Here is a 23,009-nt window from a genome sequence, read left to right on the forward strand (position 1 = left end):
AGCTCCTCAGTGTCCTTGCACATTGACCCAACACAGCTCCTGAGCCAGATCCACAGTCAGATGATTAATCATCTCTCATCTGACTACAAGCATCATCTCGTCATCTTCAACCGGATCTGGTGCGATGGCATCTTTCCATCGCAATGGTGGGAGAGCACCAGCATTCCGGTGCTTAAACCTGGCAAAAACCCGCTTGATGTGGATAGCTATTGGCCCATCAACCTCACCAACATTCTTTATAAGCTGCTGGAACGTATGGTGTGTCGGTGCTTGGAATGGATCCTGGAGTCACGTGGCCTACTGGCTCCATGTCAGGGCGGCTTCTGCCAGGGTCACTCTACCATTGATAATTTTGTGTGTCTCGAGTCTGCCATCTGAACAGCCTTTTCCAGATGGCAACCAGTTGGTGCCATCGTTTTTGATTTACGAAAAGTGTATGAATGACCTGGTGACATCATATCCTTGCCACATTACACGAGTCGGGTCTCCGAGGCCTGCTCCTGATTTTTATTCAAAATTTCATGTCCTTCCGTATTTTCTGTGTCCGAGTTGGTGCCTCCCATAGTTCCTCCCATATCCAGGAGAATGGGAGCCCACAGGGCTCCGTATCGAGTGTATCTCTATTTTTAGTGGCCATTAATAGTCTAGCAGCAGCTGTCTCACCTTCTCTGTACGCCTGCATTTCGTACTGCTCCTCCATTACTGGTGTTGCTGAGCGGCACCTACAGGGAGCAATCCACAAGGTGCAGTTGTGGGCTCTAGCCCACAGTTTGCCAATTTTTGGCCACAAAGTCATACGTTCGCACTTCTGTCAGCATCATACCGTTCATCCGGAACCATAACTTTACCTTAATGACAATCCACTCACTATAGTGGAGACATATCAATTCTTAGGACTCTTTTTCAACGTCCGATTGACTCGGCTTCCTCACCTTCGTCAGCTTAAGCGGAAGTGCTTTCAGCACCTCAGTGCCCTCCGCTGCCTGAGTTACACCAACTGGGGTGCAGATTGCTCTACGCTGGTGCAGCTCTACAGAGCCCTTGTTCAATCCCGCCTTGACTACAGTAGTGTGGTTTACGGTTCAGCGGCACCCTCAGCGTTGTGTTTACCCGACACAGTGCACCACTGTGGCATTCGCCTAGCGACAGGAGCTGTTAGGGTGAGTCTGGTGACCAGCGTCCTGGTGGAGGCCGGAGTCCCTCTGTTGCAGGTTAGGCATGCGCAATTGCTCTCGAATTACGTTGCATACATTTGTAGGTCTCCTGCGCATACGAATTACCGTCTCCTTTTCCTGCCCACGGCAGTTCATCTCCCTCATTGGCGGCCCACGTCAGTTCGTGTGCTATCCCTTCTCTCCGAATTGGAGTCCTTGCCTTTACCACCTATACTCGAGGTTCATTCACGAACACCTCCATTGTGTACACCTAGGCTGTGGCTTCGCCCGGACCTTTCATATGGCCCTGAGGACTCGGTTAACCCTGGGACTCTCCGCTGTCACTTCCTCTCGATTCTCGACACGTACCAGGGCTACGAAGTGGTTTACAGCGATGGCTCGATGGCTGACGGTCACGTCGGCTTTGCCTATGTTCGTGGAGGACATATAGGACAGCACTCCTTACTAGACGGCTGCAGTGTTTTCACTGCAGAGCTGACGGCCATATCTCGTGCTCTTGAGCACGTCCACTCGTGCGCCGGCGAGTCGTTTCTCCTATTTACTCATTCCTTGAGCAGCCTACAAGCTATTGACCAGTGCTGCCCTCACCATCCTTTGGTAGCGTCCATCCAGGAGTCCGTGTATGCCCTGGAATGGTCCAGTCATTCAGTGGTGTTAGCCTGGACCCCAGGTCACGTCGGAATCCCAGGCAACGAACTTGCCGACAGGCTGACCAAACGGGCTGCGCGGAAACCGCTTATGGAGCTCGGCTTCTCTGAAACTGACCTGTGTTCGGTATTACGCCGCAAGGTTTTCTGGCTTTGGGAGTCGGAATGGCATAACTTCAGTACACACAACAAGCTGTGTGCCATTAAGGAAACTACGAATGTATGGAAGACCTCTGTGCGCACCTCATGCAGGGACTCTGTGGTTGTCTGTCGGCTCCGCATCGGCCGTATGTGGCTGACACGTGATCACTTCCTCTGCCACGAGGACACACCTCAGTGATGTTGTGGCTCACGAATGACCGTCATCCATCTCTCGCTAGATTGCCCACTTTTAGCCGTTCTGCGGTGGACTTGTAACTTCCCCAGCACCCTACCTTTGGTGTTGGGCGACAGTGCCTCAACAGCACCTTTAGTTTTATGTTTCATTCATGAGGGCGAGTTTTATATTTGTTCAAAGTTTTAGCACATGTCCGTTGTCCCTGTGTGTCCTCCACCCTAGTTTCAGAGTGGAGGTTTTAATTTGTTGCAGAGTGGCTGGCTTTTCCTTTTTATCCTCATGGTCAGCCAGCCATGGTAACCTGCTTTCTTGTTTTAACCTCTTCTACCTGTTTTTTGCGTCTTTGTGGTTTTCTTGCCCCCTTTTGTCCGTTTAAGTGTGTGTTGCCCTTGAGTCGTTGTTTGTGGATTTTCCTTTCATTCTGTTTTGTGTTGTAAATCTCATTGGCTTATTCTCACCCTTGTGGCATTGTTTCCTTTGGAACAAGCGACTGATGACCTTGTAGTTTGGTCCCTTTCCCCCTCTTTTAAACCAACCAACCAACCAACAGTCTTCTCATTCTGAAGTTTATCAAACTTATTCACTTGTTTCACGATCTGCTCCTAAGGTTTTCCTGGCAGAGTGGTTGTAGATGTCGTCCTGGGGCAAAATGTAGGATGTCGCTGTGGAAATTTCATGACATCTGAAATCCTGTCCGAGAATCATATCTACATCTATTCCATTGGGAAAGCCTCGAGCAATGTAGAACAAATTCTGCCAGTCTATATTAAATAGTAGATTTTGAACATACTGTAAGAACAGAGTACTGAATATTTAACACTGTGTAACACCATTCATTTTCCCCTAGTTAGAAAAAAAAAATTCTTATCTACTCCTCATTAATTGTGTAGTCCAACTTCCAGCAATAGTTTTATTAATTATGTCATGAGTGAATGTCAACAGCTGTACTGTTGATTCCAAAAAAACTCTGTTTGTGCAAATCACATTTTATTACAAAAACTAACACCTCAGATAGATCGCGGAAAATACTGACTGGTGTTTCTCTTTGTTATTTTATACTTGTAGAATCTGATAGGCGAATGTATAGACAATATTATCAGTTGAGCTATTATGTTATTAATACAAAGATGGAGCACTTTTCTATAGTACACCATTTTCTCAAAAATTTTAGAAAATGAGGTCATGTGTGAAATACTTTGGCCATCACTCCTATCGTCCATCTTTCTTGCAAAGAAGTACACTGTCGGTTTCAGGCACTCTTGTTTTGTACCCAACCTCAATACAAGACTTTTCAATTAATTTGTTAATCACGGATAAGTTTTAGAAGTGCTAAAACGCTAACATTTGGGGATGCGTGTCTGTGGAGAGTATGCCTCGACGGCATCCCCCTACTGCTCCTTCTTTGCCATATCTCAACAAAAACTGAAATTTACTGTATTCCAGGCAAAGTGGATCCCACCTGTGCTTCATACATGCGGCAGATAATTGCAGAAGAGGTCATTAATGATGGGGATTCGTACTCCGAAGCCATCCTGGGGAAGCCTCCGCGAGCCTACTGTGACTGGATATTGCGGCCCGACTCCTGGGGCGGTGCCATCGAGCTCTCCGTGCTGTCTCACTTCTACGGCATTGAGATTGCTGTCGTCGACACACTGAATGCCATCGTCAACCGTTTTGGTGAAGATCGCCACTATCCTCAACGCGTTTTCCTAGTCTTTGATGGGATCCACTACGATCCACTCTACATGGAGCAGGGGGATGTGAGTAAATATTAGGTTAATTAACCTATGTGTTCATTTTGTGGTGCCTTTTTTTAGTCACTTATACGAAGTGTTCGATAGGCTAACGAGTGGTAATACCACCGCCGCCGCTGCTGCCACCACTGAGAGTGCAGTTGTGTGTATCTGACAGAGAGACTGTGCCTGCTCGTCACCACTGATTTTGGCCAAATTTATGATATATGTGGTGCTCGGCCAGAAATGAAAGTGGCAGAAGCGTGACCACCAGAGAGACTGAATCTCAGAGAAAATAGCATTTTTTGTAAAGAGCGGGTGAGACACGAGCTATGTATATTAGCACAGTTCACCGGTGGCAGTTCGTGCTGCATAAAAAGTACAGAACAGTAAACCAATAGTTATTAGGTCGAGTCCATATGCGGGAACCTTTTTCTTTTTTATCGTCAATATTTGGATGACTTACACTGCAAATGATGCTCAATATGTTGTATTTATTAATACTTTACATAAAATGTATGAAACAGAAAGGCAATGGAAAATTTGTGATTGCAAATAAATTTATAAGAAAGATTTGTACTTACAGAATCTACAAGGACTCGGCAAATGACTAGCCGAGAAGGTATTGTAATTAAAGCACAGAGGACTTTGTATTTAATTATTTTCATTTTGACATTCGAGCAGCCGTCAGCAGCTACTTCCAGTTTTCTACGACATATATCGACCCGGCACTCATAAATCGTCAGCTGTAAAATAGTAAAAGTACGTAATTTTGTATATGGCATTCTCGTGTGTGCTTTACAATCCCTTGCTGGAGATTTATTTGCAATCACAAATATTCCTTTGCCTTTTCATTTTGTTTATGAAAATTTTGATAAATACAATGTATTGAACATGTTTTCCAGTTTATTTGCATAAAAATTGAAAATCAGAACAAAAAATAGTTTCTGTATAGGGTCTCAAAATTGTGGCCCTCAAATTACCATTCTGTATTCTTTCTGTAGCCCCAAAAGCTCTCCCGGAACTATGCTAACATAATCGGCTCGTGCCTCACCCGACATCGGCCAAACTTCTGTTTTTTTCTGGAAGCCTGACCATCTGGAGCTTCCACTTCTGTCACTTTCATTTCTGGCAAAGCCCAACACGTCCCACAATTTTTGACAAAATTGAGAACAACAAGTAGGTCTGGTGACCTCGCAAGAACATCTCATTTTCACGCTGTGATGTTCTGCTGCTTATGTATTGTGATATTGTGCGCCGATGTAAAATTTGCTCGGGAGCTACGACTTCCTGTTATTCAATCTTGCCCATTTTATTATTTCTTCTGACTCATCAATATCTTCCGGTCACGCTTGTTTCTCAAACTGTTTCAGTTACTGCTGAAAGTTAACAAGTACATTCCAACATCTAATTCTTGAAATAAATACATTGCTTCTCATAAACAAAGAATTGTATATTACACTCTCATTTACAAGTATCGTGCATTACAAAGTTGGTTCATTATTCAGAACATCACAAACACACTGATACAGACTGCGTCCAGAAATAGTAAGATAGCAGATTTCAACTGCATATCAAGGTAACAGCTTTTCTTTTGTGTCCGTGATGTCGTAGGCTTTGTCACGGCTGTTATTCCGCTGGATCTCGGAGGCAGAACTCAACGGTACAGAAAAAACTGTCCGTCCGGCAGGTACCGCAAATGTGGTAAGACGTCTATCATTGCCACAGCTTGCAGATGCTCTGCATCCATCCAAACAGTAGGTTACATTAATTCATTACAAAAATAAACATTTTATAGTGGCAATCATCGTTTATTGGTTCAGTAGATGCTTGTGCAGCACATTACTTCACCAAAGTGACAAGTCACACTACAATGCCTTCTCCCTTCATCCTCTCCACACACACACACACACACACACACACACACACACACACACACACAAAACACAAATTTGTCAAGGATGAATAAGAAGACTGAAAGAAGTGGAAGACAGTAAGAGTAGTGGTGTGGAGAATTTAGGAAAAGGGGGGGATCAAACACACTGGCAAAGAAATTTACTCATCGGCTTTCAGCCACAGCCTTCATTAAAAAGGAAACACGCACAAATGTTCATTCACACAAGCCAGCTCGCACATGACAACAACCTCCAGCAGCTCGGCCCGGTCCGACGTGCTGGAGATGGCGGCAGTGTGCGTGTTTCCTTTGCTGACGAAGGCTGTGGCCGAAAGCTGATGTGTAAGTGCCTTTTATTTGTGCTTGTCTGCAACGTAATATTTCATATTTACAGTTAAGTAGCAGTATACTGTTGATATTCCAGCCTGATGTTTTCAACTGTTTGATGAAGAAATTCGATAATAATATGTCATTAAAATGGTGAGCAATGAAACAAATTAGATAACATCAAGTGTGTTCAAAAAGTACAATTTTGCAATAATATCAGGTGTGTTCAGAAAGTAGCAGAATTTTGCAATTTTACCTGTTGTATTAATACAATTGCATGATTTTCATTGTTGTTGTGTTGGAAAACATGTTTGAAAAGTGTTGGTACAGTGTTAGCAAGATCATTTATTTAGTCTGTTGTCAGCTGTCAAAAATGTTACATGTGTGTTGGTAGTGTCAGCGATTATTTATTTTATATAAGAATTTGTATTAAATTTTGATATGGAACAGAATAAAGTGCAGCAAAATTTTATAAATGTTGCTGTTTGTGGGTCTGCTTCGAGTAAAACGAGTATTTACAAGTGATATTAACATTTTGAAGAAGCCTGTGAAGATGTTGAAGACAACAAATGTCCTGGACACTCCAGCATTCCAATGACCAATGAAATTGTGAAAAAAGTGAAATAAACAATTGTCAGCATTCACTAAATCACAACCGGAGACGTCACTGATAGTGTTAGTATATAATTTGGCTCATTCCATGAATTTTTTTCAAATGTTTTGGCTATTATATGCGTAACAGAAAAATATGTTCCAAAATTGTCGTTTTTTGAATAAAACCAGTAACAAATTCAGGTTGCTCACGCGTAGCTAGCTGAAGTCAGTAATGATGTAGCACTACTGAAACTTGTTATAACAAGCAATGAAACACGGGTCTGCGGGTATGATGTTGAAATTAAGGCTCCGTCATTACAGTGGAACCATTCTAGAGCTGAAAAAATCTGGACAAGTGCTGCCTAATCTGAAGTAAATGCTCATTATTTTTTTATTTTATTTATATATTTTTTTAGTACACCTCAAGTTCTTGCTACAACATCAAATCACTTACAAGGAGTACTAGCTACTATTTCAGTGTCTTCTGCATGGAGCAATATGCAAAAAATGCCTGGATTTGTGGCAACACAACTCCAAATTCTTCAGACATGACCCACACTAGACATTTTTGTTTTCTCAGATAAATAAAATCTTAAAAAACTGAAGTATATATAAGATTAAAAATGCATTGCTCAGAGAGCTAGAAGATCTCTCAAATATAAAAGTTACAGAAGTGTTCTGGAGATTGGAAAAAACACTAGCATATGCATATAGTTTGTAAAGGGGCATATTTTGAAGAGGATAACATTGATTTCGGAGCTAGTTGGCATATAAACTTGTACTACTGTGGAGATTGATGAAATGTATGATGAGATAAAAGAAATTATTCAGATAGTGAAGGGAGACGAAAATCTAATAGTCAGGTGTCATTGGAACTCGATAGTAGGTAAAGGAAGAAAAGGAAACGTAGTAGGTGAATATGGAATGGGCGTAAGGAATAAAAGTGGAAGCCGCCTGGTAGAATTTTGCACAGAGCATTTGGTTGATTGATTTTAACAGGAGAGCTAAAACAGCTTAGGTCTAACCAGCCACTGTTCGCACCGAAACTAGTTTTATTGCGTGGTATCGCTCCCTGTGTATCTAGTAAAGCCAACCAGTGCCCTTAAATAGTGCAAGGAGTCCCTCTACCAGTTTTTTGTTAGACACAATTTCTTCAGGTCTAGTCGTTCCGAAGATTCTGTATCTTTTACTCTCCAATGCCATGCATTCAAATATTAGGTGTGATGCAGTTTCTTCACCCTCATCACAGATCCTATATTTAGGGTCCTCTTCCATTATACTCATTGTGTGTACCGTATTTACTCGAATCTAAGCCGCACTCGAATCTAAGCCACACCTGAGAAATGAGACTCGAAATCAAGGAAAAAAATTTTTCTCGAATCTAAGCCGCACCTGAAATTTGAGACTCGAAATTCAAGGGGAAAGAAAAGTTTTAGGCCGCACCTCCAAATCGAAACAAAGTTGGTCCATTGTAATATGAGACACAATTTTGGTCGAATGAATGACGGTACAGCTACATTAGTCTGGTCCGAGTCGTAAGCTAAGCAGTTAAGCTTTACCAGGTAGCCATTGCTATGCGTCAGGCGCTCCGTCTGTATTTATATGGTTACCCTTGCTTTTTCACATGCTTTGTCTGGTTTGAATAGATTGCTTATTTTTCTTTGATCTGATACGTGCCGTTCTCTTTGTTATAGGTGTTTACGTCACTCTAAGCTGAAAATGCATTATTGTACTGTGTCATGCATTATTTGTCGCATTCTGATAATGAGTGTTTATGACCTGTCGCCGCTCGTGGCATGACTTGCTTTTGTGCACGCAACCGCAGCTAACAGTGAAAAAAAAAGAGAGGAATCGACTCATTAGCAAAACAATGGCAAGAGACTGCTATTAGTTGTTACTTACACTGCTGCTTTCTTTGATAATGATCTACAAGAACCAAATAATACACTGTGTATGATAGATGTTCTGAACAAGGGTGTAGTGAAAATTTTTCTCCGTTTGAAAATCATTGCAGACGCCTCTTTAGTACATTACATTCTGCACAGAAATTAGAGTCATATTAGATTTAAAAATCTAGTCAATTGCCGTGCTTCATTTCTGACTGTATCACTATTAGGCATAAGAATAATACGAATATAAAAATGACATGATACGTATATTCTTCCGCGTTTACTGTTGTCTCACTCTAGTTTCGTAGTTTATTAGGCAGACAGGATTTAAATGAGATATCGGCAAACACGAAAGAATAAATGGCAAAATGTTTATATTCATATTATTCTTATGATGAAGAGAATAGTGCATGTGATTCACAATTCATAAAAGTTCCTATTAGCAACCATCTCTTCTCACAGATAGGAAAAAATTCAGAATGTAGAGTTGGCCATATTGACAAACATCCCAAACAGTCTTGCCAGTCGGATTTTCGTAGTACATTGAAATGCTGCTACATTCGAAGATGAACAATACGGAATATATATTTACTTCGTTGGATAACGTATGAAAATGCAGTGGTCGAAACTCGGGGTGGAGAAAAAAGCTCGTCTTCCACGTTTTTTTTTAAATTTATTTACTGACGCAGAGGTTTTGGCGCCAGTATTTATCTTTGTGCCTGCAAAGCATGCATGTGTAGCGCTGTATATATTCGATGGCAGAAGTTAGTTGTGGCGGCACCTACCAACATTTTTCAGAACTTCCGCTTACTTTGCACTCGATTCTAAGCCGCAGGCGGTTTTTTGGATTACAAAAACCGGGAAAAAAGTGCGGTTTAGATTCGAGTAAATATGGTAGGTGTTTTTTGAAGTTCCCATGGCCAGTCATCAGTCCAGTCATGAGTTCGATCTCTTTTCTGTTCAATCCCAGGATTACAGAGCTTCTTTTAAAACATGGCTTAGGCATCATAACCTTACCATGTTTTTGTTTATGGACCTCGTTCCAATATCTTACGTGCTGTTTCCTAAGCCAGTTCCTAGTTCTAATTTTATCATAGCCTTGGTGATTGTCAAGACAGGTTCCGATCCAATAAATGGAGTTGTCGCCCTCATCCTATCCAATCTATCGGCTTGTTCATTGCCACAGATCCCTGAGTGGCTAGGGACCCGCACAGAGCATAACTTAATCATAGCTAACACTTGGTTCAAGACTCATAAAAGAAGGTTGTATACATGGAAGAAGTCTGGAGATACTGGAAGGTCTCAGATAGATTATATAATTGTAAAACAGAGATTCAGGAACCAGGTTTTAAATTTTAAGACATTTCCAGGGGCAGATGTGGACTGTGACCACGATCTGTTGGCTATGAACGGTAGATTAAAACTGAAAAAAGGTGGGAATTTAAGGAGATGGGACCTGGATAAACTGAAAGAACCAGATGTAGAGAGCTTCAGGGAGATCATTAGGGAACGATTGACAAGAATGGGGGAAAGAAATACAGTAGAAGAAGAATGGATAGCTTCGAGAGATGAAATAGTGAAGGTAGCAGAGAACCAAGTCGGTAAAAAGACGAGGGCTAATAGAAATCCTTGGGTAACAGAAGAGATGCTGAATCTAATTGAAGAAAAGTGAAAATATAAAAATGCAGTAAATGGAGCAGGCAGAAAGGAATACAAACATCTCAAAAATGAGACTGACAGGAAGTGCAAAATGGCTAAGCAGCGATGGCTAGAGGACAAATGTAAGGATGTTGAGGCTTATCTCACTAGGTGTAAGATAGATACTGCCTACAGGAAAATTAAAGAGAGCTTTGCAGAAAAGAGAACCAGTTGCATGAATATCAAGAGCTCAGATGGAAAACCAGTTCTAAGGAAAGAAGGGAAAGCAGAAAGGTTGAAGGGGTATATAGAGGGTCTATAAAAGGCCGATGTTCTTGAGGACAATATTACAGAAATGGAAGAGAATGTAGATGAAGATGAAATAGGAGATATGATACTATGTGAAGAGTTTGACAGAGCACTGAAAGACCTGAGTCGAAACAAGGCCCCGGAATTAGACAACATTCCATTAGAACTACTGACGGCCTTGGGAGAGCCAGGCCTAACAGAACTCTACCATCTAGTGAGCAAGATGTACGAGACAGGTGAAATACCCTCAGAGTTCAAGAAGAATTCCAATCCCAAAGAAAGCAGGTGTTGACAATGTGAAAATTACCGAAGTATCAGTTTAACAAGCCACGGCTGCAAAATACTAACACGAATTCTGTACAGCCAAATGGAAAAACTGGTAGAAGCCAACCTTGGGGAAGATCAGGTTGGATTCCATAGAAATGTTGGAATACATGAGGCAATACTGACCCTACGACTTATCTTAGAAGATAGATTAAGGAAAGGCAAACCTACGTTTCTAGCATTTGTAGACTTAGAGAAAGCTTTTGACAATGTTGACTGGAATACTCTGTTTCAAATTCTGAAGGTGGCAGGGGTAAAATACGGGGAGCGAAAGGCTATTTACAATTTGTACAGAAACCAGATGGCAGTTACACAACTCAAGGGGCATGAAAGGGAAGCAGTGGTTGGGAAGGGAGTGAGACAGGGTTGTAGCCTATCCCTGATGTTATTCAATCTGTATATTGAGCAAGTAGTAAAGGAAACAAGAGACACATTTGGAGTAGGAGTTAAAATGCATGGAGAAGAAATAAAAACGTTGATGTTTGCGGACGACTTTGTAATTCTGTCAGAGACAGCAAGGGACATGGATGAGCAGTTGAACGGAATGGACAGTGTCGTGAAAGGAGGATATAAGATGAACGAAACGAGGATAATGGAATGTAGTCAAATTAAATCGGCGATGCTGAGGGTATTAGATTAGGAAATGAGACGCTGAAAGTAGTAAATGAGTTTTGCTATTTGGGGAGCAAAATAGCTGATGATGGTCGAAGTAGAGAGGATATAAAATGTAGACTGGCAATGGCAAGGAAAGCGTTTCTGAAGAAGGGAAATTTGCTAACATCGAGTATAGATTTAAGTGTCAGGAAGTCGTTTCTGAAAGTATTTGTATGGAGTGTAGCCATGTATGGAAGTGAAATGTGGATGATAAATAGTTTAGACAAGAAGAGAATTGAAGCTTTCGAAATGTGGTGCTACAGAAGAATGCTGAAGATTAGATGGGTAGATCACGTATCTAATGAAGAGGTATTGAATAGAATTGGAGAGAAGAGAAATTTGTGGCAGAGCTTGACTAGAAGAAGGGATCGGTTGGTAGGCCATATTCTGAGGCATCAAGGGATCACGAATTTAGTATTGGAGGGCAACATGGAGGTTAAAAATTGTAGAGGGAGACCAAGAGATGAATACGCTAAACAGATTCAGAAGGATGTAGGTTGCAGTAGGTACTGGGAGATGAAGAAGCTTGCACTGGATAGAGTAATGTGGAGAGTTGCATCATACCAGTCTCTGGACTGAAGACGACGACAACAACAACAACAACAACAACAACAACAACAACAACATTGATGCAGCTGAATAAATAAAATTCTTTCCAAAAAACGAAAAAATCCCTTTGTAAGTGTGACAGAGTGGGTCAAAATTAATCTAAAATTGGAACTGCATTTTTTTTGTTGTTAAATTATGCTTAACCTGAAAGTCGATCCTATTTGGAAATGAGATCATTTGATTGATATTGCTCATCAGAAGATTTAAAATTAGTTAATTGTTTATATAGATCAGGCTTGTTGTTTTGCGTGCTAAAATTTATATAAATAATTTTAGGTGCACATTGATTGTTTTTGCGAATTAAAATTTTATCAACAGAAACAGTGGTTCACATGTATATCATTTAGATCCTCTGCAAGGCAAAACACAGTTGTTGAAATATTCCTTATTTTAGAAAGGTAAGCTGTCATTAAGGTAAAAGTGTACCAATCAACATCCCACAAGAACAGCAGAAATATCAATTTTAAACATGCATTTTTTTTTCTCTCCAGCATTTAATCTAACTTTCAAAACAGCTGTAACCTAAATTTATCTCACTGGGGATGGCTATTCTAGAGCCAGAAACCAACCTAGGATATTTCCCAAGTACAAGTTAATGTTTTTATCTCAATGGTTGAAGATGTTATGGAAACACATTGATCATTTTCATGAACGTGTTCTGACTATTCATCTAAGTAAAAATGGCTCTCTAATATCTTTAACATGCTGAAGGGTCTTTATGTACAGTTACTTATTGTTCATTGGTGCATCCCAATGCCATGTTCCACATGTCAGCCTCTGTTGCACAATGTGCTTTTGCTCCGAGACATGCTGAGTGTATGATAGAATGGGTGGGACAGATTTGGTCATGTTAAACTGTGTGGCTGACCGTTAGTCTGGCAGAATATGACAACTGATATCTTCGTTATGGGTGGAAGTACATGCGATTGGAAGACCTTTTGCAGTCTGTCATTGGGCTACATACAGATGGGAGATAAATCTTTGCAGTCCTTAAGCTTACTTTAAGACGTAGGTTGCTCGATAGCAAGATGTGATTTAGATATTTCCCAAACTGATGTGGTTTCGGGGCATGAAAAATTGGCCATGGAAGCACCACAGTGACAGCAGTGCAGTTTTATCATCTGCCTTACACAGCAGTGAAATCTGCCTGGCGGCAACAGAGCTTAGAAGTTTGCATGCCACTGGAAAATATCTCCTAAAGTGAGTCATAATTGTGCACATCGTCAGACCCTTCCTTTACAGTGATTGACATAAATATTGTGAATGATTTTTGTGCAGTTGTGGACCCAGAATTCAAAAATGAAATCAGTTCCTGTTTATCGAGCCTAGTTTCCACACGACACATTACCCTCTATCTGTCGAAATCGTTGAAATGACAGCACCTGTGTAGATCTGCAGATGTAATTGTTGAAAAAAAAATTGTATTACGTTCTAGTAATTCTTATACTTAACCCTCAGTTTAGTAAGTTCAGAAATCTGTCTCCAGAGATGATAGGTGCTTAGCAAAATTCCTGATTAGTCATGGCCATATACCTCACACCTGCGCAAACTGCTCAACTTCTTTTTTTATAACTGTGGAGAGTTACCCCTTAGACAAAAACTTAATCCTCTTGTAAAAAAGTACTGTGAATCTCATTTTGGATAAAAGGCCGTCAACCAGAAGAAGAAATAGCCACTATGCCTTTACAGTTTCACATGTGTTTCACTCAGGGGTGACAGTCGATCGTGTGTTAATGTGCTACAGCACACTGTAAATATCATACTAGAATTGGGATCATTTCTCTTCTAAAGTGAGCCAGAAATTCCACTAAAATTATCCCATTTCTCTTCAAATGCATGTTGGTGTACAAATGAAATGGACAAAACCGTGTTTTGTAGTGCTCTCTCCATGACAACTAGAAGCCAGTGTCAAATGCTGCAATGACGGTCAGCCACACAACGATCAGATCAGTGAAGGGTTTTAGAATGCACGTGCCCTGGTGTGAGTGTATAGAAACAACTGAAAGATTGGAAAACAAATAAATCACCAGGTCCGAATGGAATCCCAGTTCAATTTCACAAATAGTACTTTATGGCATTGGCCGATTACCTAGCTTGCATTTATCCTGAATGTCTTGCTCAGCACAAAGTCCCAAGTGACTGGAAAAAAGTGCAGGCGACTGCAGTATATAAGACGGCTAAAAGAACGGACCTGCAAAATTACAGACCAATACCTTTAACTTCTGTTCGCTGCAAAATCCTCAAACACATTCTCAGTTCGAATATAATAAACTTTCTCGAGACTAAGAAGCTTATGTCCATGAATCAGCACGGTTTTAGAATATATTGCTCATGCGAAGCTTGCCCTTTTCTCACACGATATGCTGAGAATTATAGGCGAAGGGCAACAGGCAGGTTCCATATGTCTAGATTTCCGGAAAGCATTTAACACAGTGCCCCATTGCAGGAATAAGTTAAGATATGTGAGTGGCTCAAAGACTTCTTAAATGATAGAAGCCAGTACGTTGTCCTCGACAGCAAGTGTTCATCAGAGACGAGGGGGAAGTGCGATAGGGTGGCTGTTGTTATCTATATACATAAATGATTTGGCAGACATGGTGGGCAGCAATCAGTGGTTGTTTGATGATGATGCCACGTGGTGCACAGTAGGTTACAAAGTTGAGTGACTGTAGGAAGACACGAGATGTCTTGGACAGAATTTCTAGTTGGTGTGATGAATGGCAGCTTAGCCCTAAATGTGGAAAAATGTACGTTAATGCAGATGAGTAGGAAGAACAAACTTGTAATGTTCCGGATACAGTATTACTAGTGTCCTGCCTGACACAGTCGAGTCATTTAAATATACGGGCATAATGTTGCAAAGCGATATGAGGGGGAAACAAGTGTGCGAAAACTGTGGTAGAGAAGACAAATGGTAGAATTCAGTTTATTGGGAGCATTTTTGGAAAGAGTGGTTCGCTTGTAAAGGAGAGCGCATATAGCGAGCTGGTGCAACCTGTTCTCAAGTACTGCTAGAGTGTTTGGGATCAGTACCAGGTTGGATTGAAGCAATACATCGAAGCAATTCAGAAACGGGCAGCTAGAATTGTTACCGATAGGTTCGAACAATGCACAAGTGTTACCGAGTGCTCGAATGGGAATCTCTGGAGGGAAAGCAATATTCTTTTTGAGAAACACTATTGAGAATATTTAGAGAAGCGGCATTTGAAGCTGACTGCCAAAAGATTCTACTGCTGCCAACATACATCACGCGTAAGGACAACAAAGATAAGATATGAGTAATTATGGCTCATACAGAGTCGTACAGGCAGTCATTTTTCCCTCACTCTATTTGCGAGTAGAGAGGCGGGGAAATGACAAGTAGTGGTACAAGGTGCCCTCCGCCACGCACTGTATGGTGGCTTGCAGAGTATATATGTAGATGTAGATGTCATCCCTGCCAGCACTGCCTGTATTTTTCTTTGAAAGTGTGTGTAAAGTATTGTAAAAGCAACATGGCGAATTCTGTAGATAATTTGCAAAAGGGGTCCTTTTCAAGGAGGAGGAGAATAAAATGAGAGGTAAAGGCTCACCAATTAAGCTCAAACTATGTGAGTAGAAGCAGGTAGAGGTCCTTTTAAAGTTCCTAGAATATTTCTTCTGAGTGGGCTCTAGGAAAACATAAAACACACTATAAATATTTATGAGTAATGAAGGAGGGACTTTTGAGCAATAATTAACATCAAGGTGCTGTGGCACAGTGGTCAAGCGCACTGATGCAGTTTGTCAGCTGAGGTTCATTATTATTTCCCCCCTCACAGTGTTAAACTGTTGATTGTAAACTTTAAATATATTTAAACAATTCAATTTATACACATAAAAATAATATATTGAATTTATTTACGATTACTACCTTTGTAAGGTGATGGTGGAAAAAAGTGAGTATAATAGGACATTTAGTTTGGAAGTGGATCAAAAGTGTTGAATCTGTAAGTCTGGTGTTCCTTATTCAGGAACAGTGGTGTGTGGGTTACATGGGGAGTGAAACATCTGTGACACATTAAAGCATTAGTAAAACAAACATATAAACAACATACTTGATCTTAGGTCATTCACAATAATATTAAGTATTGCCTATCACGATGAAATAATGAAACACATTTATTTTTGTAAGATTGTAGCACATCGGTAAAATTTTGCACAAGCTACCACTGGTTTTACCACTGATGGGCTAGTTAAGAGGATCACGTAACCCATTCTTTATTTTTTACACGAGTCTGACAGAACAAATGGACCACGCAGCAGATCTTTAACTTTATCTCACAAAAATATTCAGAATAACATGAAAAACAAAACCAAAATTGTGCAGTATCCTAATGCTCCATCCGCTATAAGGGCTGTTTGTCACAGTAAATAATTACTTGTTCCAGTGGCATGTAGGAATGTTACTACTTGTTCCAGTGGCATGTAGGAATGTTACTTCAAATGAAGATAATACAGTGGTGGATGTAAAGAAGCCCCACAGTTCAAACATTTGAGACAGACAGGATCAGCTAGGATTTAACTACTGCCTGCACTGCTTTCTTAACATTACCAACTGCACTATAAAATGAAGAAAGCAAGTTCGATGGACTCATTTACTGTGAGAGGCTTAACCCTCTGCTTAGAAACACCACTGGTGAAATTAAAAGCTTATCAGTTAATGGTGGGGACTTTTACAGGCAGAAGTAGGGGTCGGACAGGTTGGTGAATGTATTAGAAAGATCCTTCCTTTATGGTGCCCTTTATTCACCAATGCACGGTTGGTGTTAGTAGTACTTCTTCAATTTTTGTAGAGGACCCAGCTTACCCATATATAGACTATTATTCCGATGGAGTCATCACTCCAAGAACATTTTAAAACAAGTGCGCCCTCCCCCCTTCCCTCATGTACCCCTTCTGCCTGCATCTAATGTAATTTTCTTGTCAGATGTGGCATTGTTTTTGAAAGGGTTTGGGTATTGCCTGGTGAGGTGAGACATGGGAACCAGCCTGATATTTATCTAAGTGGATGTGGGAAATGACCTAAAAATAGTGTACAGCACAGCAGCCCTCATTGTCAATCCGAGAAGCGGATTTGATCTGGAGCTGGCAAGCCTCTGCACATCCCTGAAGAGGGCACTTCAGTTCACTCGGCAACCTGAGTGGATAAATTAGAAAGATAGCAGTACTGAAAAGTATCCAGATGAGAAACAGTTTTATATTTACAAGGGTGAGTCAAATGAAAACCTTATTTTTGTAATAACAAATTGGAATTTCGCGCCGTTATCCTGTAAGTTGGTACACGTGCTACAAACAGTGTGCAGAATGGCCTGTAAGTGGCAGCATAGTGCAGATGTACGCATACCATCGCAGAATCAGTACAAAGATGGCCGCCCCACTTGCGACTTGCACCCGGGAAGAACAGTGTTCTGTTATTTGGTTTTTGCGTAGTGAAGGTGTGAAACCTATTGAAATTCATAGACAAATGAAGGTTAAGTACGGTGATGCGTGTTTGTCACAGCAGCAAGTCTACGAATGGAGTAGGAAGTTTGCAAATGGTGTGACATCAGTGGAAGATGCTCCTCGTCCAGGTCAGGCACAACGAGTTGTGACTCCACAGAACATTGCAGCAGTTGAAGCCGTAGTGAAGGAAAATTGCCGAGTGGCACAGAATGACATTGCAGCATGTTTACAGATTAGTTGTGGGTCAGCACACCACATTCTGCACGATGTACTCCAGTTTCACAAAGTGTCTGCAAGATGGGTGCCACGGCAGCTGACTCCTGGAATGAAAGAATGACATGTTGATGCTTGTGAAGAACTACTTCGGCACTGTGAACGAGAAGGTGATACCTTCCTTGTGAGAATCGTTACTGGGGACGAAACCTGGGTTCACTTCCACCAATCGGAAACGAAGAGAACGAGCAATGAATGGCACCATTCCTCATCACGAAAACTAAAGAAGTTTCGAACAGAACCGTCAGCAGGGAAGATTATGCTGACTCTCTTTTGGGACGAAAAAGGCGTCATTTCGGAGCATTACATGCCTAGAGGGACCACTGTCACCAGTGCTTCATACACAGATCTCCTAAAAAATCATCTGCAGCCTGCAATCAAATTAAAGCGACATGGATTGGTGTCAGCAGGTGTCCTTTTGCAACGTGACAATGCAAGGCCCCACATTGCCCGTACAACAGTTGCAACAATCAAAGACCTGCATTTTGAGTGTCTTCCTCATCCACCATATTCACCAGACCTTGCCCAAAGTGATTTCCATATGTTTGGACCACTCAAAGACGCAATGGGAGGAAAGAAGTTCCGTTCTGATGAAGAGGTACGCCACGCGGTGCACGAGTGATTGTGCGGACTACCAAAAGAATTTTTTTCTAAAGGAATTTATGCACTTTGTAAGCACTGGAGGACTTGCATTGAGTGTGGGGGAGATTATGTTGAAAAGTGATGCAGCTTTGTACCACTTCTGCACAATAAATAACATTTTAAAAAATATTTAAGGTTTTCGTTTGACTCACCGTCATACTTCAGAGTGATGTGCAATTATTTTACTTCCAATTTAGGATCTCTATAACCATATTGAAAACAGAATGCAAATTATTGTGAATCGATAGCCCAATCATGTTTCTGTGCACCCTGAAGATGGTCCAAAATGTACCAAAATTGGTTGCAAAAAAATGTACAGCTGTTGTACATCTTACAACTGGCAAATTGTAAAAATGTGTAGTGTATCGATGCAGATATGTTAATGATATTCTTTGTGTGTGGAGAGATTCCACAAGGCAACTCCAGACGTTCTTCGAAAATATGAATTGGTGACTTATCACAATAAAGATCAGTAGGAATTAGGGGGTTTCGCCATTAATATCCTGGGTCGAATTTACTGATACAAAATACAAACCATAAACTTAAAATTTACAAGAAAGAGTCTCAGCTTCCTCTTTACACCCAAAATCTTACAAACATGCAGCACTCCACAACACGATTCACAGTTTTGTTTCCATACCCGTGACCCAAAACGACCGTTACCGAGAACTTAGCACAAAAACAAGCCCGAGAAAGCAACCCAGATTCTTACTGTACCCAGGGAACAACGTAGATAGAACAGTAAGGAAATGGTGCAGTTTCATTTTATTAGTAAAATATGTAATAGAATAGGTAACATGTTACAGGCAAAGGATTTCTCTGTGCAGGGCGACAGCATCCAGACAATTTTCCCGACATCGGACGACCGCGTGCTGCTGGAAGCGGAACAGTTGGCACGCGAGGCCAAGAGTAGCCGGCAGTTCACAGACGTGGAGCGCTTCACGCTGTGCTGCCTCGAGTGCCGGGTGTCGCTGCGCGGGCAAGCCGAGGCACAGGCGCACGCCCGGGAGACCGGCCACACGAGCTTCGGGGAGGTCCCGGGTGCCCACGTGGAGTAGGAGGAGACGCTCTTGTATTTCGTCAGTATACTAGCAAAATTTACAACACGTATTGTCATTCTGGCATTTCTCTGTTTTTCATCCCTTTTGATCTGCAGTCGTCAAAACACCTTTTTTTTTTTTTTTTTAAAAAATGTGAAATTTATGTTTCCCTATGCCTGATACAACTGGTTGCTTATTGAGCCCTGAAGAAAAGCAACTTTGCCTTTGATGAAAGTGTGCTCTTTGTAATTTACAACTGTACCTCACATTTTAATCACAATCGTGTATGTAATGGCACAGAGCTTCCAAACTTTGTACAGAAAGAAAAATAGGACTTACTAGCTTTGAAATCATAAAGAATTGTGGAATTTTAACAATTTAAACATCTACTACTGAAAGGAAATTAACAGTGTGTTGAAAATATCAATCTTCGCGTAGTAGGGTTTTGTCTTTTTTTTCCCCCCATATAATACTTTCCTTCCATTGCAGAATCAATAAGCACATTTCAAAAACAGTACACATGAAACTAGAAATTCAGTGTTTTGAAACTAATCTGATAATTTGTATGACAAGAATCCAATATTTGCAAGCATTTGTGGTGCCAATAATGTGATATCAATTTTTTATCTGAAAGGTGTTCTCAGATACAGACATAGTGCCTTATGTACCAGGCTTTGCTGAACATATAGGATTATTAATTGTTTTCCACATTATTACTTTTGACTTCTAGGTACATTTTCAGAATAGTGAATGTTTTACCCACCATAATAACATTTAATTTATATAAGTTTTTGTGAGCTGCTCATGTGAAATCCTTTTTGTTGTTCTCTGCTTCAAGAAATGAATGGGACTTTTAAATTTGTGACATTCGTTTCCATATTAATATTAATACTCCATTCATTCATTTGTTGGCGTGCATGTTGTTAACATTAAACGTGTACCTAGATTTCGAGAGTCAAAATAGTTTCATTTATAGCCAGCATGTTGGGGTAAAAAGATTTAACGTAGGTGATTTTTACAAAAAATTTAATGTTTAGAATACTCCGTTCAGTAATATAAGTTGTGCATTCCCAGATAATGTTCAGTATTCGTGTCATTAGCCTTCGCATTGATAGATTTGCAGGATTTCTCCATATATTTATTCTGTGCAGTCACTGATGTGAGTATTCTTGTTTGGAAAATTTAAAATGTGATCTGAATGCGCCCTTTTCTCAGATTTTGTGCTGGAGGAGGCAAGATAAAGACGTGCTACCTACTGTGAGTTGTTGCATGTCCTTTTATTTTGTTTCTGAGGTATAACATTCATAATGTCTGCACTAATAGATGTGTGCGTAGTACATTCTCTGTGTGGCATACAAATCTACATCCAGTAGGTAAGGGTGGCCTAGTAGACAGTGGAATGTTAAAACTCCTCACAGGACTGGCAGAGCTCTTGAATCGCCTCTATTGTTGTGTGTTAATTGTCAGGACATACTGGGACCAAAATCCAAAATTTTCGGGCTTTTTTTCCAGAATGAATTTTTACTCTGTGGCAGAGTGTGAGCTGATATAAGATACCTGACTGGATGAGGCCTATATATATGAGAGAGAGAGCAACCAAGCCTTACTAGTCACAAATCTAACATATTTATGACTGCTGCAGTTTCCTATTCCATTATGAAAGTGAGTGTCTAATATTCTGTCATTATTCCTTTAGCATAAGTCTGTCATTGTATTTAGCTAAATATAAAAAAATATCAGGGTTGGGTGCATAAATTTTGTTTAATATATATTTCATTTGGAGCACCTTCCTCAAATCATGACTTTTAGAAAGATTCCTAGAACAGACAGCAAAAACACGTTGTTCCTTACAATCATATAGTTGTGCGCTGAAATTCTACATAAGCATAAACTGATTAATAGAAGTTACAAGTAACTTTCAATAGGAAGTTGTTGCTCGCCTACTGTGTAGAACTCTTGAATAGTTCCTTTACCAAAAGGAAGAGGAAGAGGGGAAAAAATAACAAGCAGAAGGTGCAAGATGGACAGGCCTTCATTTTTCATTTTTGGTAACTGTGCTAAGGCAACTGCAATTTCTTGTTTGGATCATCTACAGTCGGGTAAAAGCATTTTTCAGGAGTGATTGGTGGATCTATACGATGCAGCTTAACAGGTCTCTTACTTTTACAGTAACTGTGTTTTCATAATACGGTGTAACTTCCACTCATCCTGAAAATGTATTGGCAGATTCTTTGTGTTGTGAACACGGTCACTTTGAGGACATGTTTCCACAGAAACAACATATTGTTTGGCACCAGCACCATAAACTCACCCATCCTTCCCCCTCCCCACCTTTTCCCACTCTCTCACGTACTTCACCTGCCCATCTTGGGTTTTTGGTAAAACTTTCAAAAATAGATCTAGACTATGAGTACCCCTTGCACCCCAAGCAGTACTTGTGTCACTTAGGCCCTAAACTGGTCCTGGTTGTGTAAAACCAATGACAGGGAACCTCTCATTGTTTCTTTTACACTGAGGCACCATTACTTGATTTCTATCCCCCCACCCCCCACCCCCCACCCCCACCCCCTTGAAAAGGCACCTTTAGTACATCAGAAGCACATAGACCACGTTCATGGTATTTGCATAAGTAAGTGCATAAAACAGCAATTAGTTTCACAATATTATGAAGACACAGATTTTTATTTTATTTTATTTTATTTTATTTTTTTTTTCCTTTCTTTTCACCTTGCATGATTCGCTCCCCCCCTCCCCCCCCCCCCCCCCCCATTCTGCAACATTTGGCAAACACATTTTTATTAATCGTACCCTAAATTAATAAATTAAGAGATAACTCAGTAATCTGGTTATAGATAAGGTGTGCTACACAGAAGAGGGCAATTTGGTGAAAGGTTTCCTTGGAAACATACTTTTAGATTTTAAAAAAACTCTACATAGTTACACTGTGCATTTGCCCATTTGATAACAACTTGGGCTCTCTCTCTCTCTCTCTCTCTCTCTCTCTCTCTCTCTCTCTGTCTGTGTGTGTGTGTGTGTGTGTGTGTGTGTGTGTGTGTGTGTGTGTGTGGGTGTGTGGTTGGGGGGAGGGGGGAAGTAAGTGGGTAGGTGCCCGCACGCTTTTATGGGATGACAATTGGCGGAAGGGCTTGCAAGTAGGCCTACAATCGTCTCAAAACACTGCTTGCACAGATCTAGATGTCAGTGTACATATAATATACTTTTAACTTGCTAACATAAATGCTCATAACTGATAATTATCCACACTCTTAAATTTTACTGCAAATAGTTATTCTGTTGTGCCATCCGTATACATGCAGTACACACAGGCTGTTGGTGTTACCACTAGACTAATTCCTTCTCTCACTCTAAGTAGTTTGAGCTGGAGATGGGTGTAGGGTAAATGATCCATAAATTTTTTCGAGTACAGCTGTATATTCTCTATCATCATCATCACCACCATC

General features: G+C 40.7%; 1 protein-coding gene across 4 annotated transcripts in view; it reads left to right on the forward strand.

The window, feature by feature from the left end:
- Positions 1–23,009, forward strand: part of LOC124552232 (ubiquitin thioesterase OTU1) — a 77,569-nt gene that overhangs the window by 14,849 nt on the left and 39,711 nt on the right. For 2 of the 4 annotated variants that reach the window (XM_047126509.1, XM_047126508.1), the window contains exons 2-3: positions 3,603–3,919; positions 19,336–19,587. In XM_047126509.1, the coding sequence (XP_046982465.1) occupies positions 3,603–3,919; positions 19,336–19,566 (548 nt within the window). In that variant the 3' untranslated portion in view covers positions 19,567–19,587. Of the gene's footprint in view, positions 1–3,602; positions 3,920–19,335; positions 21,211–23,009 lie in introns of all 4 variants that reach the window. The other 2 variants (XR_006967911.1, XR_006967910.1) reach the window with 2 other exon arrangements.

This window comes from Schistocerca americana, chromosome 10 (assembly GCF_021461395.2).
Source record: "Schistocerca americana isolate TAMUIC-IGC-003095 chromosome 10, iqSchAmer2.1, whole genome shotgun sequence".
Lineage (NCBI taxonomy): Eukaryota > Metazoa > Arthropoda > Insecta > Orthoptera > Acrididae > Schistocerca > Schistocerca americana.